Source organism: Mustela erminea, chromosome 3 (assembly GCF_009829155.1).
Source record: "Mustela erminea isolate mMusErm1 chromosome 3, mMusErm1.Pri, whole genome shotgun sequence".
In the NCBI taxonomy this organism is placed as follows: domain Eukaryota; kingdom Metazoa; phylum Chordata; class Mammalia; order Carnivora; family Mustelidae; genus Mustela; species Mustela erminea.
The window spans coordinates 15,982,742-15,995,727 of NC_045616.1; the positions used below are offsets into that span (position 1 = coordinate 15,982,742).

At 47.6% G+C, this 12,986-nt stretch overlaps 1 protein-coding gene across 2 annotated transcripts; it reads left to right on the plus strand.

Annotated features, from left to right (window-relative positions):
* The first annotated feature begins 2,337 nt into the window (after positions 1 to 2,337).
* Positions 2,338 to 4,924, plus strand: LOC116585945 (transmembrane emp24 domain-containing protein 9-like). Of its 2 annotated transcripts, none has more exons than XM_032335377.1 (5): positions 2,338 to 2,639; positions 3,038 to 3,138; positions 3,450 to 3,575; positions 4,127 to 4,273; positions 4,399 to 4,924. In XM_032335377.1, exons 1-5 carry the CDS (start codon positions 2,501 to 2,503, stop codon positions 4,546 to 4,548), a joined length of 663 nt encoding a protein of 220 aa, XP_032191268.1. In that variant the 5' UTR covers positions 2,338 to 2,500; the 3' UTR covers positions 4,549 to 4,924. The 2 variants fall into 2 exon arrangements, with proteins under 2 accessions (XP_032191268.1, XP_032191267.1); XM_032335376.1 differs by having other exon boundaries at positions 2,346 to 2,654.
* Positions 4,925 to 12,986: the final 8,062 nt, after the last annotated feature.

Below are 12,986 nucleotides of genomic sequence, written 5' to 3' on the forward strand. Positions count from 1 at the left end.
GAGGGAGTGGGAAAAGCAGACTCCCCACTGAGTGCAGAGCCCCCCTCCCTGCCCACCTCCATGAGGCCCTCTGAGCCCAGGACCCCAGCCAAAGTCAGATGCTTACCTGACTGAGCCACCCAGCTCCACCCCTACCCCCGGTTGTTCTATTTTAACAAAACACTTGTGCTACTTGGACAGTCATGTCCAACTCCTTCCTAATGTCTGGGTTCTGTGCCTTGAAATCTCACTGGTGTACTATATCCTTACATACATGTAGCTGCAAGCATTTTCCACTTTTGACCCTTTCAGAGGTTCCTGTGAGTAGTCTGGCCAATGGATCACTGCCATGCAAGAGTGGTATTCACAGTGTGGTGTGGGTGCTGGTACTGGTTCATGTTGGTTATAGGTCTGCATCGAGGTTAAGTGCAGATATTGAGTTAAGTGTTTAGGAATTTTTACAGAAATTTAATATTGATGTGATATCCAGATACACGATTAGTTTCATTTTTTTAATTGTATTTTATAGGAGTATTGGCTTGTGAGGGATTGCAAATTTTATTAAAAACAAAACAGAGGGGCGCCTTGGTGGCTCAGTGGGTTAATCCGCTGCCTTCGGCTCAGGTCATGATCTCAGGGTCCTGGGATCGAGTCCCACATTGGGCTCTCTGCTCAGCAGGGAGCCTGCTTCCTTCTCTCACTCTCTCTCTGCCTGCCTCTCTGCCTACTTGTAATCTCTGTCTGTCAAATAAATAAATAAAATCTTTAAAAAAACAAAACAAAACAAAACAAAACAAAAACAGAGCCTAAGCTTTACTCTAAGTGGTGGTACTGGTCTGGAGAGGACTGACGGATCAGGACCACGGACAGCACCTCAGTCTCCCAAGCCTGCTTTCTACCTCTGCTCCCACCTCTGGCTAACTCCCCTGGTGAACAATTCGCTCTCAGATCCAACAGATGCTTTCCAGCTTTTGTCTTATTTGACCTTTCTAAAGTATGACTTTTGTTAACATCCGAATCTTTCATTTTTGTTTAATGATCATTCCCAGTGAAGAAATTAAAAACGCTCCCCTAGGATTGCCAATGAACTACACCACTAAAATGAGGGGACCATTCCTGGTAACTAAAAAACACATTGTCAATCTTTTTTTTTTTTTTAAGATTTTATTTATTTATTTGACAGAGAGAGAGAGAGTGAGAGTGAGCACAAGCAGGGGGAGTGGAAGGCAGAGGGAGAGGGAGAAGCATGTGGGCCTCAATCTGAGGACCCTGGAATCATGACCTGAGCTGAAGGCAGACGCTTAGCTGACTGAGACACCCAATACCCCCATATTGTCAATCTTAACATCCTGTACTGATTTTATACACACACACACACACACACACCACCACCACCATCATCATCATCATCATCAAAACATATTTGCTGAATAAACGGACGAGTACCTCTTACTACCATCATCATCATCATATTTGCTGAATAAACGGACGACTACCTCTTACTACCAGGCACCAGGTGGTGGAAGACTTCATCCCATTACCTGAGTTGGGCTACAGCTTTCTGTTGAAGTGTTTGGGTCCACACTGTTCTACCCAGGGCACTGTGAACTTTTGATTTCTCGAGATTTGCCTTTTCTGGGTCCCCATTTTGTCATGTTGGCTTCATCCTCCCACCCCTTTCAGTTGTGTACCCCTACACTTTTCCAGTGGCTTGCTTGCCATCTTCTCTTCCCTCCAGGCTCACCAGTGCAGAGAAAAATACGCTGGATGAAGGGCTCCCCTGTTCAAGCAGGCTTGGCACCTCCTGCGCCCTCAGATTCAGCCCAATTGCCTCCTCCCTCCACGTTCCTATAACTTTTCTTCCCCCAGTCCCTTAACTGGTCTGGCTGCTAGGCAATGCTACGTCCCCCTGCCTAAATTGCTCTTGTTCCCCGCGCTCAGGGAGATTTTAACCAACCTTCAAGGCTTGAGTCAAATCTAATCCCTTCCATGAAAACCGCGACATCTCCTCCTCCCCTTCTTGAATTTCTGCTTCAGACTCGAAACCCCACGAGCCTTCTCATTCCGTCTCACCATGTCACCTCCTTTCCCCAATCAATCCTAAACTCTTCGAGGTTCAAGTCCAAGTAATAAACTTCCCATTATCCCCATTCTTTCCGCACACATCTGGAGTGGCTGCCCTGTAAGTTGCAGAGGGCAAGCCCCCCCCCCGCCCCCTCCCCCCCGAGGCTGTTACCTCAAACAGGAAGAAGGGCTAACAGCACCTATGCCTCCACAAGTTTCTGCGCGGAGCAAGCGAAGCGGGCCCTGGGTTGAGAGGGGGCTCTCGGGGCCCCTTCGCTGCGTGGGTCGGCAGGAATGCGCCGGGGGCGGGGCCGCGCGGCGGCTCCCGGGAGTTGTAGTCCGAGAGCGCGTTCGCAGTCTCCGCAGGCTCCGCGCGGAGACCCGTGGACTCGCCTGCGAAGGTGGCGGGGGCCTGCGGGGCTAGAGGAGCTGGGCCCGGGTCTGGCCCCGGGCAGGGATGGAGCAGAGCGCGAGCAACCGGTATGGCCTGCCGCTGCTGCTAGGGCAGCTGCTGGCGCTTATGGGCCACGGGGGCGCCTTCTACCTCGAGGTCCGCGAGCTGGAAGAGAAGTGCTTCATCCAGGAGATCCCCGATGGTACCGTGGTCATAGGTGCGCGCGCCGGCCTTTCCGGCCTTGCGCTCCCTGCACCCAGAGTCCTGAGAGGGGAGGGGAATAGGGCTCCGTGGCACCATCTCAGACCCCACCTCCCCTCCCCTGCCGGGGGGCGGGGGTGGGCTGGGGGGTCGGTAATGGGTGGACAGCAGTCTGGCCAAGGCATCCTCTCTCTTGCCTGTGCGGGGGACGGGGGGCACCGAGTCTGATGCAGACTCTAACGAGGGCAGAGAAGTGGTGCTGGAGAAGGGAGGAGAGGCAGAGGGCCGTGGTCAGCCTCCTCAGATTCGAGATCTTCCTGTCCCCCCACCCCCATCCTGGACCACCAGGTCTGAGTCAGGGGGATGGATGGGAATGCGCCTCTGTTGCCTCTCCATTAGGTAACTACAAGACTGAGCTATACGACCCTGCTATGGAAAAGTACCAGCCCTCCCCACAGTGGATCAATTTGTTCGTGTTTGTGAAGGACCCCGAGAATAAGGTGAGGCAGGCCTTTACTCCTTGCAGCACCCCCGAGGTCCCAGCATCAATGTGTGGCCTTCTCTGGTCCCTCATTTCTCACAGAAGGATGTTTCCTGACAGGCAGGTTAGCTCAAGGAGGGCCATGGTCTTTGTAATCCTGTATTCTGTATCAATGACGTTGGCATATGGAAATTTCCAGCCAAACCTATCCCATTTTCCTTACACCCACCCCTCGGGCCTGCGGGGGTCTGCACCCGGGATTCTCCTGAAATCATCTCCTGGAAGCAGGTACACGGCTAACTTGTGCTCACTGAAGGCTGCTTCCTCTAGAACCTCCTGGCCCGGCAGTACGGCCCTCAGGGAAGCTTCACCTTCACCTCTCAGTCTCCAGGAGAGCACCAGATCTGCCTCCACCTCGAGTCCATCCGGTTCGCCCTCTTCTATGATGGCAAGCTGGTGAGTGTGGCAGGCGGGAGGTCCACTGTCCCCAGGCGTTCCCTTTCTCAGCCTCTATAGAGTGAGAAGGGTGTGGTGGGTGGTGCCTATTGAGTAGGGCTGGGACTTTACCTCAAGTGTGCGTCCAAGAATCGGTCCTGAGGATGAAAGGACACCTGAGGAGGGAGTCACTCAGACTTAAAATGCTCCCTTGGCTCCAGGCCATCCCTAGGAAAAAGACCAGGCTTCGTAACAGGAGGTTTAGAGCTATTCTGCATCTGAGCGCTTCTGGGCTCTCCAATGTCACCTCCCAATTCAAAACTTCTAGTAAACTGCCTGGCTCAGAGTCACAGCTCTACTTCTCTGCACATGTTGTCCCGTCGTTTGGGATACTCCACACAAGCCAGGTCCTGGTCTGGTGTCTGGACCCCCAGAGCAGGGCCAGTCACCGAGTCACTGTGTAAGGAATGGAACTCCCAGTGTCAGGCCCAGCCGGGGTGTAGAAGCTAGATTTCTGGCAGGTTCATGGAGGTGAGCTCCCTGATTCCCCCCTCCTGGGTTCCCCATTCCAGGCCATTCACTTGGACATGCAGTTGGGTGAACACACCAATGATTATGCAGAATTTGCGGCCAAGGACAAGCTGACCCAGCTGCATCTGCGCCTACAGCAGCTTGTGGAACAGGTGGAGTTGATCCAGAAGGAGCAGGAGTACCAGAGGGTGAGGGGCTGGCTTGGGCCAGCTGGGATAGGGTACAATGTGTGACCTCCTGGGAAGTGGCTCTTCCAGCTCTGCCCCCAGAGGGCGCTCTAGACAGGCATCTTTTCCCTTCTCTCCTCCCACAGTGGCGAGAGGAGCGCTTCCGGCAGACAAGCGAGAGCACCAACCAACAGGTGCTGTGGTGGTCCATTCTGCAGACCCTCATCCTGGTTGCCACCGGTGTCTGGCAGATGCGGCACCTCAAGAGTTTCTTTAAAGCCAAGAAGCTGGTGTAGGTGGGCCCCAGAAACCTAGCCCCAACTCATTCCCTTTCTCTTAACTGATGGCAAGTGGCCTGGCCCGGTGTATTTCCTGACTTCGGATTCCCCCAACCCCATGGGGGTTGGGACTGGGGATGGGGGGTGGGTGGGGGGGGTGGGGTCCAGCCATGGGGGATGGGGACAGAGGACCTCTTTGAACTGTTTTCTCTGCTGGCACTTAGGAGAGGATGGGTTTCCCGCCAGCCACTTGTCTGGGGAGCTGCAGGATTCTCTGGGGCTCTGGGCTGCTGAGGAGGAAGGGGAGGGTGCCCCCATCCCCCATGGCTAACCCGGATATATTGTCCCAAGATGGAGAGAATTAAGAGTGTCTATAAACTGCCAACTTTCTGACCTGAACATTTATTGCCTCCACTCTGCAATTCATTCTGGTGTTTTGTTTCTAACCAGATATTAACATTAAGTTTCTGCAAGCATTTGGAGGGACTGATCCCAAAATGGACAGGGTGAAGAAAGCTTGTTCTCCAAAAGCCTTAGCAACCTGTGGAGCCCTTTCGAGAAAAGTCCAGTTTGGGCCCATCTTATGGGTAACCTGAGTGCTTGTGCTGATCCTGTGCCTCTTTGTGGGGCTCCGGTTCCCACATGTGCTCTTCCACTGTTTTTTTCCAGGCAGTCGGACGGGCACCTCTGTTTTCATACTACTCTTCAACCAACCTGTGTCTCTCTTTATGATGTCCCAGGTTGATTTTTTTTCAGGATATGCTTTCTTTTCTTTCCTTTTTTTTTAAAAATAGGATTTCAAGTAACTGTTTCCATTAGAGTCAGCATCTTGTTAACTCAACTGTGACAGGCGCACACGGGTGTTGATAACCAGGCATCTAGGTACCCAGTACTTCTGCCTCATCTGAACTCTGCTGGTTGCCCTGTTGGGAGTCATCTCACATGTGAATCTGACATTTTCTGTGATAAGGAAATTCACTGGCTGGCACCCTCAACAAAATGAAGTCCAACTCCTCAAGGCTAAGGACGTCAATAAAGGGAGACTCACCATGAGGAGGGGGATATGGCGACAGCCCAAGCACTTGGCCCCTGAGACAGACACATCCTCCCCTAGGATAGGCTTGTGGGACGCTGCCAGCCTCGGGTATCTGCTCTTTTGTGGATGTGGTCCTGACTGGCTTCTGGAAAGTATGAGTGGACTGAACTGAAGGCTGGGGGTTGGGGGAAACCACTGGAGAGTAACCTCTGACCAAAGTATGTGATCTTAGTGCCCAATACCCTTATCTGATGGGGTATGTGTGTGTGTCGGGGAGGGGGGTGCTCTGCTCTCTTTCATAGAAGAAGCAAAATGATCCAGAAAGGCACATTCTCGCACATGTCTGATAACAAATGAGGCAGGGCTCAAACAACAGGTAAAGGTGGTATGTGCTTCTGAGAAGGATATGTGCCAAAAATGACATGATATAGTCTAGGTGGTCAGAGAAGGGTGCTTTTTAGAATTGAATTTGTGATGAGGAATCAGCTGGGGGACGTGTGTTCTGGCTAGAAGGAATGGCACATATTGAAGCCCTAAAGCAAAAAAAAAAAAAAAAAAAAAATATATATATATATATATATATATATATATGGCAATTTGAGAAACCAAAAGAAAGTCACTCTATCATAATCCAGACACTAAGAGAGACCACAGGACAGATCTGGTATTTGCCGGGGGTATGGGAAGTGCAAATGAACCTGCCTTCAGAGCCATACTGCCCACCCAATATGACCTAGGGAAAAGGGGCTTCAGCAAGTGTTGGGGGGGAGGTGAAGCTGGAAGGGCTTCATGCTTTCAGTGCCTAAAAATTGGCAGAGTCCTAAGCACCTCAAAACACGACAAGGTCCAGAGAACTGCTCTGCAGCAGTTGCCAAAAGCCTGCCTGAGAACTTTCTGGGGTAGGGGTGAAGGGTCTGAGACAGAGCCGACATGTGACTGCTCTTGGGAAGAGCAGTCACATGTCGAAAGCTCTTTATTCAGAGCTTTTATTTATTTCATATGTGAAAGCTCTTTATTCAGAGCTCCTGCCATTTCTGCTCTTTTGGTCTGGTTCTTCTTTGAAACGAAAGGTGACAACTAAGGATTTTTGTTTTTCTTTGGCTTTAATATCCTTACTTGTCGAAATTAAAAGCTCCTCCCTCGTTTTGGGAAGCACTCCGTTCTGGGAAATCCTCAAGTCTAGATGTCAGGGCATCACAGTGACCGGAATTCTCTGACGGCCAGCACCACAATTTATCCACCAACCACGCCTACCAGACAGGTGAGTTAACATCTCACAGGCCAGGAAAACCGCGGCGGCTCGGGGCGGGGAAGGGGCTCGGCCGAGTCGGGCAGCAGTCGGGAAGAAGCTGAGAGGAGCCGCTAGCCAGCCCCGCAGCGGCCCAACTGTGGCCTCGAGCGCAAATCCGGGATTTTCTCCCCAGCACCCAGCTATGCTCGGCAGTGGAGCGGCTGCGGCGAGCAGGAGGGGGAAGAACCAGCACCTGTCGGGTCTGGCGGGGAAAGGCAGAGCGGAGGGCTCGACGGGGCTCAGGGGCCGGCTCACCTTGTCCTCTGGGTCCTTCACCTCCACGAACACGCCAAGGCCGGGGGTGGCCGGCTGGTACTCCTCCCGCTGCTTGTCATACAGCTGCGTCCGGTAGTTTCCTGGAGGAAGTGGGGCGAACCCAGGTCAGAGGAGCGAGAGGTGGTGTGGAGTCGGGCCCCGCCAGGACGCGGCGAGACCCGCTGCTCCCCGCTCCGGCAGAGCGGACTCTCCCGCGCCCCCCGCCCTAAGACCAAGGTCTTGTTCCAAACTCTCCCCTTCCACCCGCACCTATAGCCATGGTCCGGAATCTCCTCAATAAAGCACTTCTTTTTGGTCTTCCCGATGTGGAAGTAAAGCGCGCCTCCGGGGGCCGCAAAACACTCCTCCCAGACCAGCTCTGCAGCCGCCCTGCATTTGTCCCCAAGCCGAAGACGGCGGCAGCACGTGACCTTGACGCAGCCGCTGGGCGTGCCGGGATGACGAGTTCCACTGGCTGGACTACAAGTCCCGAGATGCCCTCGGCTCCAGAGAAACAGTACCTGATTAGGGGGCGGGTTCCGCTCGCAATAGAGTTGGGGAGTTGGGGAATTGAAAGCTTTCCGTTGATTGTCGTGGTGGCCAGCGAATGGTAGTGATTATTAGCTTTTTACGGATGCTAGAAGTATGTTTGTGTCGTATGTTATGCCGTGTGCTTGTGGTGGCAGAGTGAATTATAGGCAGATACAGGTTTAAAACCGAGGATCCCTGACTTTTCTCCACGTGTCTGCATTTACACTTTGGGCTTGCTTCCATTTTAAAAAAACTGAACTTTGAGGGGGGTCTGAGTGGCTCATTGGGTTAAGCGTCAGGCTCTTGATTTCAGCTCAGGTTTTGATCTCCCAGGTCCTGAGTTTGAAAAAGCAAAATGCAGGGGCGCCTAGATGGCTTCCTCAATTAAGCATCCCCCTCCCGATTTCTGCTGAGGTCATGATCTCTGGGTCATAGGATTGAGCACCCGTCCCACTGGGGTACCAGACGGAGTCCGCTTGAGATTCCCTTTCTATATCCTTCTGCCCTCCCCCCACCGCCCGGCGCCAAGTTCGCGCAAGCTTTCTCTCTCTAGGATAAACAAACAAACAACAACAACAACAACAACGACAACAAAAAACCAAAAACAAACAAAAAAAAAAAAAAAAAGAAAGAAAGAAAGAAAAAGAAAAGAAAAAAAAAACCCTCTGAACTTTGAAAAAGTGACACAAATGGTGCGCCAACTTACTTTGGCGGGAGGAAAAAAAAAAGCCCAGGAGACTCACTTTACTTTTTTTTGCTCTCCAAAACCCATCCACTCCTAGATCTGGTCTGTATCGTCCCAGGCATCCCCGCACAGCATCAGCACCAGACATCATCCACGTGGGCTTTGCTGCAGGAGCTGGGCGGTGGTGGCTCCTCTCCAGGCAGGGTTTGGTGCCCTAGTGGCCCGCAGGTATAGGAGTATTGGTGGGGGTCTTGTGGACAGTCGCCTGTTTTGGAGGGCTCTGTGCTCAGTGTGAGATCAACAGAGGGTCTGTGTCTGCCCTTCCAGGATTTTATACAAATTCCAGTGTATTTGGCAGCTCTTGGAACTTAGCAGTTTCTGACTGTGCCACCTAAAGGCTTCGGAAAAATTGGAGGTTTTCTCTATAATATGGGTTCTCTTTGTGGTTTCGTTTGGTCTTCGGGAGTGAAGTTTAATGAGAATGTGTTGACATCTCCCCCTCATTGGAAGTCTTTAGTTCATTTTTCCTAACAGTAACAATCAAACATCATTTTGGTTCATACAGCACCTTATTTTTAACCATTCCTGTAATGAAAGTGGTTAAGATTTCTTTCCCTCAATTATTTTTTTCAGTGATCCATCTGTTTATTTTGGAGAGAGAGAGAGAGAGAGAAGACTTGTGCGTGGGTGTGCACAGGCAGGTGAGGGGCTGAGGAAGAAGAGAAGGTTTAGCAGACTCCCTGCTGAGCACAGAGCCCAATGTGGAGCTCCATCTCACTACCCTGACGTCACAACCTGAGCTGAAACCAAGAGTCAGTGGCTTAACTGTGCCACCTAGGCACCCCCCACTTCATTATTTGCTCTTATGTATATTACTGCAATAGCAATTTGTGTTCATTTTCTAAAAATGCATTACTGTAGGACATGTAGGACTCTTTGATAAGAGAACACAAAATTCCCCTTTCACAATTTGTACCAATTATAGTTTCACCAGCAGTGTACGATAGTGCTTAATTTCCACACTTTGGTCAAATATTCTCCACTTTTTTAATCTTTGCAAAAGATTAGGTCTTTTGCAAATCTTCAAAAGATGTAACCTTTTAACAGAATCTTTAAAAGAGTTTATCTTTTGCAAAGATTAAAATGTGGATGAAAAGTTGTATTTCCTTTTATTTTCCATTTATTTCCTTTCCTTCCTATCCTTTTCATTTTTATCTCCTCAGATGCTGAGGGTTTCTTCTTGGTCATTTGATTTCTTCTGTGAATTGCTGGTTGTGTTGTTCTTTTTTTTTTTTTTCTTAAGATTTTCATTTATTTATTTGAGAGAGGGAGAGTGAGAGGGAGAAGCAGACTCTGCTATCTAGAGAGCCTGACCCCATCTCAGAACCCTGAGATCACGACCTGAGCTAAGGCAGACACTTAACTGACTAAGCTACCCAGGCACCCCTGGTTGTGTTTTTCTTTTCTTTTCTTTTTTAAAAAGATTTTATTTATTTGACAGAGAGAGACAGTGAGAGAGGGAACACAAGCAGAGGGAGTGGGAGAGGGAGAAGCAGGCTTCCCGCCGAGTAGGGAGCCCGATGTGGGGCTCTATCCCAGGACCCTGGGATCATGACCTGAGTTCAAGGCAGACTCTTAACCAAATGAGCCACCCAGGAGTCCCTGGTTGTGTTTTTCTTAGTGCTTTTATAACTACATGCTGATGTCCCCACTATTCAGAATTAACAAATGGCTCTAGAATTAATAAATGATAACATTTTATAATAGAAGTTTCTACTATTTTTAAAATTGAACTTTTTATGTTGAGATAATTATAGATTCACATGCAGTTGTAAGAAACAATACAGAGAGAATCAGTGTACCCATTATGTTTCCCCTATGGTAACATCTTGCCCACGTATAATACAATATCACAACCAGACTATTGACATTGATACAGTCAAGACACAGGACATTCCATCACCACAGGGATCCCTCATGTTGACTTATTATACCCACACTTTACCTCCCCGTTCCTTCACTCCATCTTTCACCCTAGACAGCAAGTAATCTGTGCTCTCTGTTTCTATAACTTTGTCATATCAAGAATGTTATATAAGTGTAATCACTCAGTGACTCAGTTCACTCAGTGAACCTTTTGAGATTCACTTTTTCCATTCAGTGTAATTCTCTGGATACTTATGCAATTTATTGAGTGTTTCCACAGCTTCTTTTTATAGTAAGGAGTAACTATTGCACACAATATATAGAGATATAATTCTGAGATACCCACAACTGAAAGGGTAACAACTGAGCTGTTAAAGGAGCAGAGATTTTGCGTTTTACTGAAGGTAAAGTGGTATACATTCAGATTAGTGTGTTATAACTGTAAGATGGTAGATATCATTCCTATAGTAACCACATAGAAAATAACCATAGGGGGCACCTGGGTGGCTCAGTGGGTTAAGAGTCTGTCTTCAGCTCAGGTCATGATCTCAGGGTCCTGGGATCGAGCCCCATGTTGGGCTCTCTGCTCAGCAGGGAGCCTGCTTCCCCCTCTCTCTTTGCCTGCCTCTCTGTCTACTTGTGATCTGTCTGCCAAATGAATAAATAAAATCTTAAAAAAATAGCCACAGAATATATACTAAAGGAAATGAGAAAGGAATTTAAATGTTTCACTACTAAAAAATTAACTAAATGCAAGAAGACAGTAAAGGCAAGACATGAGGGACAAAAAAAGCTATAAAGCAAACAGAAAACTAATAGCAAAATGACAGAAGTAAGTCCCTCCTTATCAGTAATTACTTTAAATTTAAATGGATTAAACTCTCCAGTGAAAAGGTAAAGATTGGCAAAACTGGTAAAAGCCATGATCCAAGTATATGTTGTCTATGTACAGGAGACTTGTTTAGATCCAGACACACAAGTGAAAGAATGGAAAAGGCTATTCCACACAAACAGTAATCAGAAGAGAGCAGGGAGACTGTACTAGTATCAGACAAAATAGACTTTAAATCAGAAAAGGTTACAAGATATGGTAATGGCACAAAGAGAGACACATAAATCTATGGAACAGGATAGAGAGCCCAGAAATAAACCCCACTTATATGGTCATTTAATCTATAGCAAAGGAGGTAAGAATATATGATGGGGAAAAGATAGTCTTTTCAATATATGGTATTGGGATAACTGGCAGCTATAGGCAAAAAAAGAAACTGGATCATTTTCTTACACCATACACAAAATAAAGTCAAATTGGATTAAAGACCTAAATATAAGACCTAAAATCATAAAATTTCTAAAGGATGATATAGGCAGAAATCTCTTGGGCATTGGCCTTGGAAACATATTTATGGAAGGAAATGGAAGGTAAAGGAAACAAAAGCAATAATGAACTGCTAGGGGGCACCTGGGTGGCTTAGTGGGTTAAGCCTCTGCCTTCGGCTCAGGTCATGATCTCGGGGTCCTGGGATCGAGTCCCGCATCAGGCTCTCTGCTTGGTGGGGAGCCTGCTTCCTCCTCTCTCTCTCTCTGCTTGCCTCTCTGCCTGCTTGGTCTCTCTCTGTCAAATAAATAAATAAATCTTAAAAAGAAATAATAAACTGCTGGGACCGTGTCAAACTAAGAAGATTTTTGCACATCAGAGGAAACCATCAACAAAATGCACAGGCAACCTACTGAATGGGAGGAAACATTTACAAATTATGTATCTCATAAGGTCTTAATTTCCAAAATACATGAAGAACTCATACAATTCAACAGCAAAAAAACCCCACAAAAAAACCACCCCCCTAAACAATCTGATTAAAAAATAGAGAACCTGAATAGACATTTTTCCAAAGAAGACATACAGATGGGCAACAGACTCATGAAAAGATGTTCAACATTACTCAAGATCTAGGAAATGCAAAACAAAATCACAATGACATATCACCTCACAGCAGTCAGAATGGCTAGATTCAAAAAGACAAGAAAAAACAAATGTTGGTGAGGATGTGGAGAAAAAGGAACTCTTGTGCACTGTTGGAGGGAATGTAAATTGATGCACCACTGTGGAAAACAGCATGGAGGTTCCTCAAAAAGTTGAAAATAGAACTACCCTATGACCCAGCAATTGCACTACTGGACATTTACCCTAAAGGTACAAACATAGTGATCCAAAGGGGCACGTGCACCCGAATGCTTATAGCAGCAATGTCTACGATAGCCAAACTATGGAAAGAACCTAGATGTCCATCAACAGATGAATAGATAAATGAATGGATATATATATATATATATATATATATATATATATTGCAGCCATCAAAAGAAATGAAATCTTGCTATTTGCAACAATGTGGATGGAGCTAGAGGGTATCATGCTTAGTGAAATAAGTCAATCAGAGAAAGAGAACTATCATATGATCTCCCTGATATGAGGAAGTGGAGATGCAACATGGGGGGTTAGGGGGTAGAAGAATAAATGAAACTAGAGGGGATCGGAAGAGAGACAAACCATAAGTGACTCTTTTTTTTTTTTTTTTCCTCATTAAACTTTTGTTTTAATGGGTCTCAAAATTCTGTGACAGATTTTTGGTCAAGTTGTTTCCATTAAAAAGTATTGATTTTAAAAACTAATAACTTAAAACTGCCACACACACACACACACAAAAACAAATGGTCCACAAAACATTCTC

What these genes read in the sequence shown, in the direction of transcription:
- LOC116585945 (XM_032335376.1), top strand. Translation starts at nt 2,501, where the DNA reads ATGGAGCAGAGCGCGAGCAACCGGTATGGCCTGCCGCTGCTGCTAGGG. An exon ending in TGAAGGACCCCGAGAATAAG is followed by an intron (nt 3,139 to 3,449) that starts GTGAGGCAGGCC and finishes TGCTTCCTCTAG; the next exon opens with AACCTCCTGGCCCGGCAGTA. An exon ending in AGGAGCAGGAGTACCAGAGG is followed by an intron (nt 4,274 to 4,398) that starts GTGAGGGGCTGG and finishes CTCCTCCCACAG; the next exon opens with TGGCGAGAGGAGCGCTTCCG.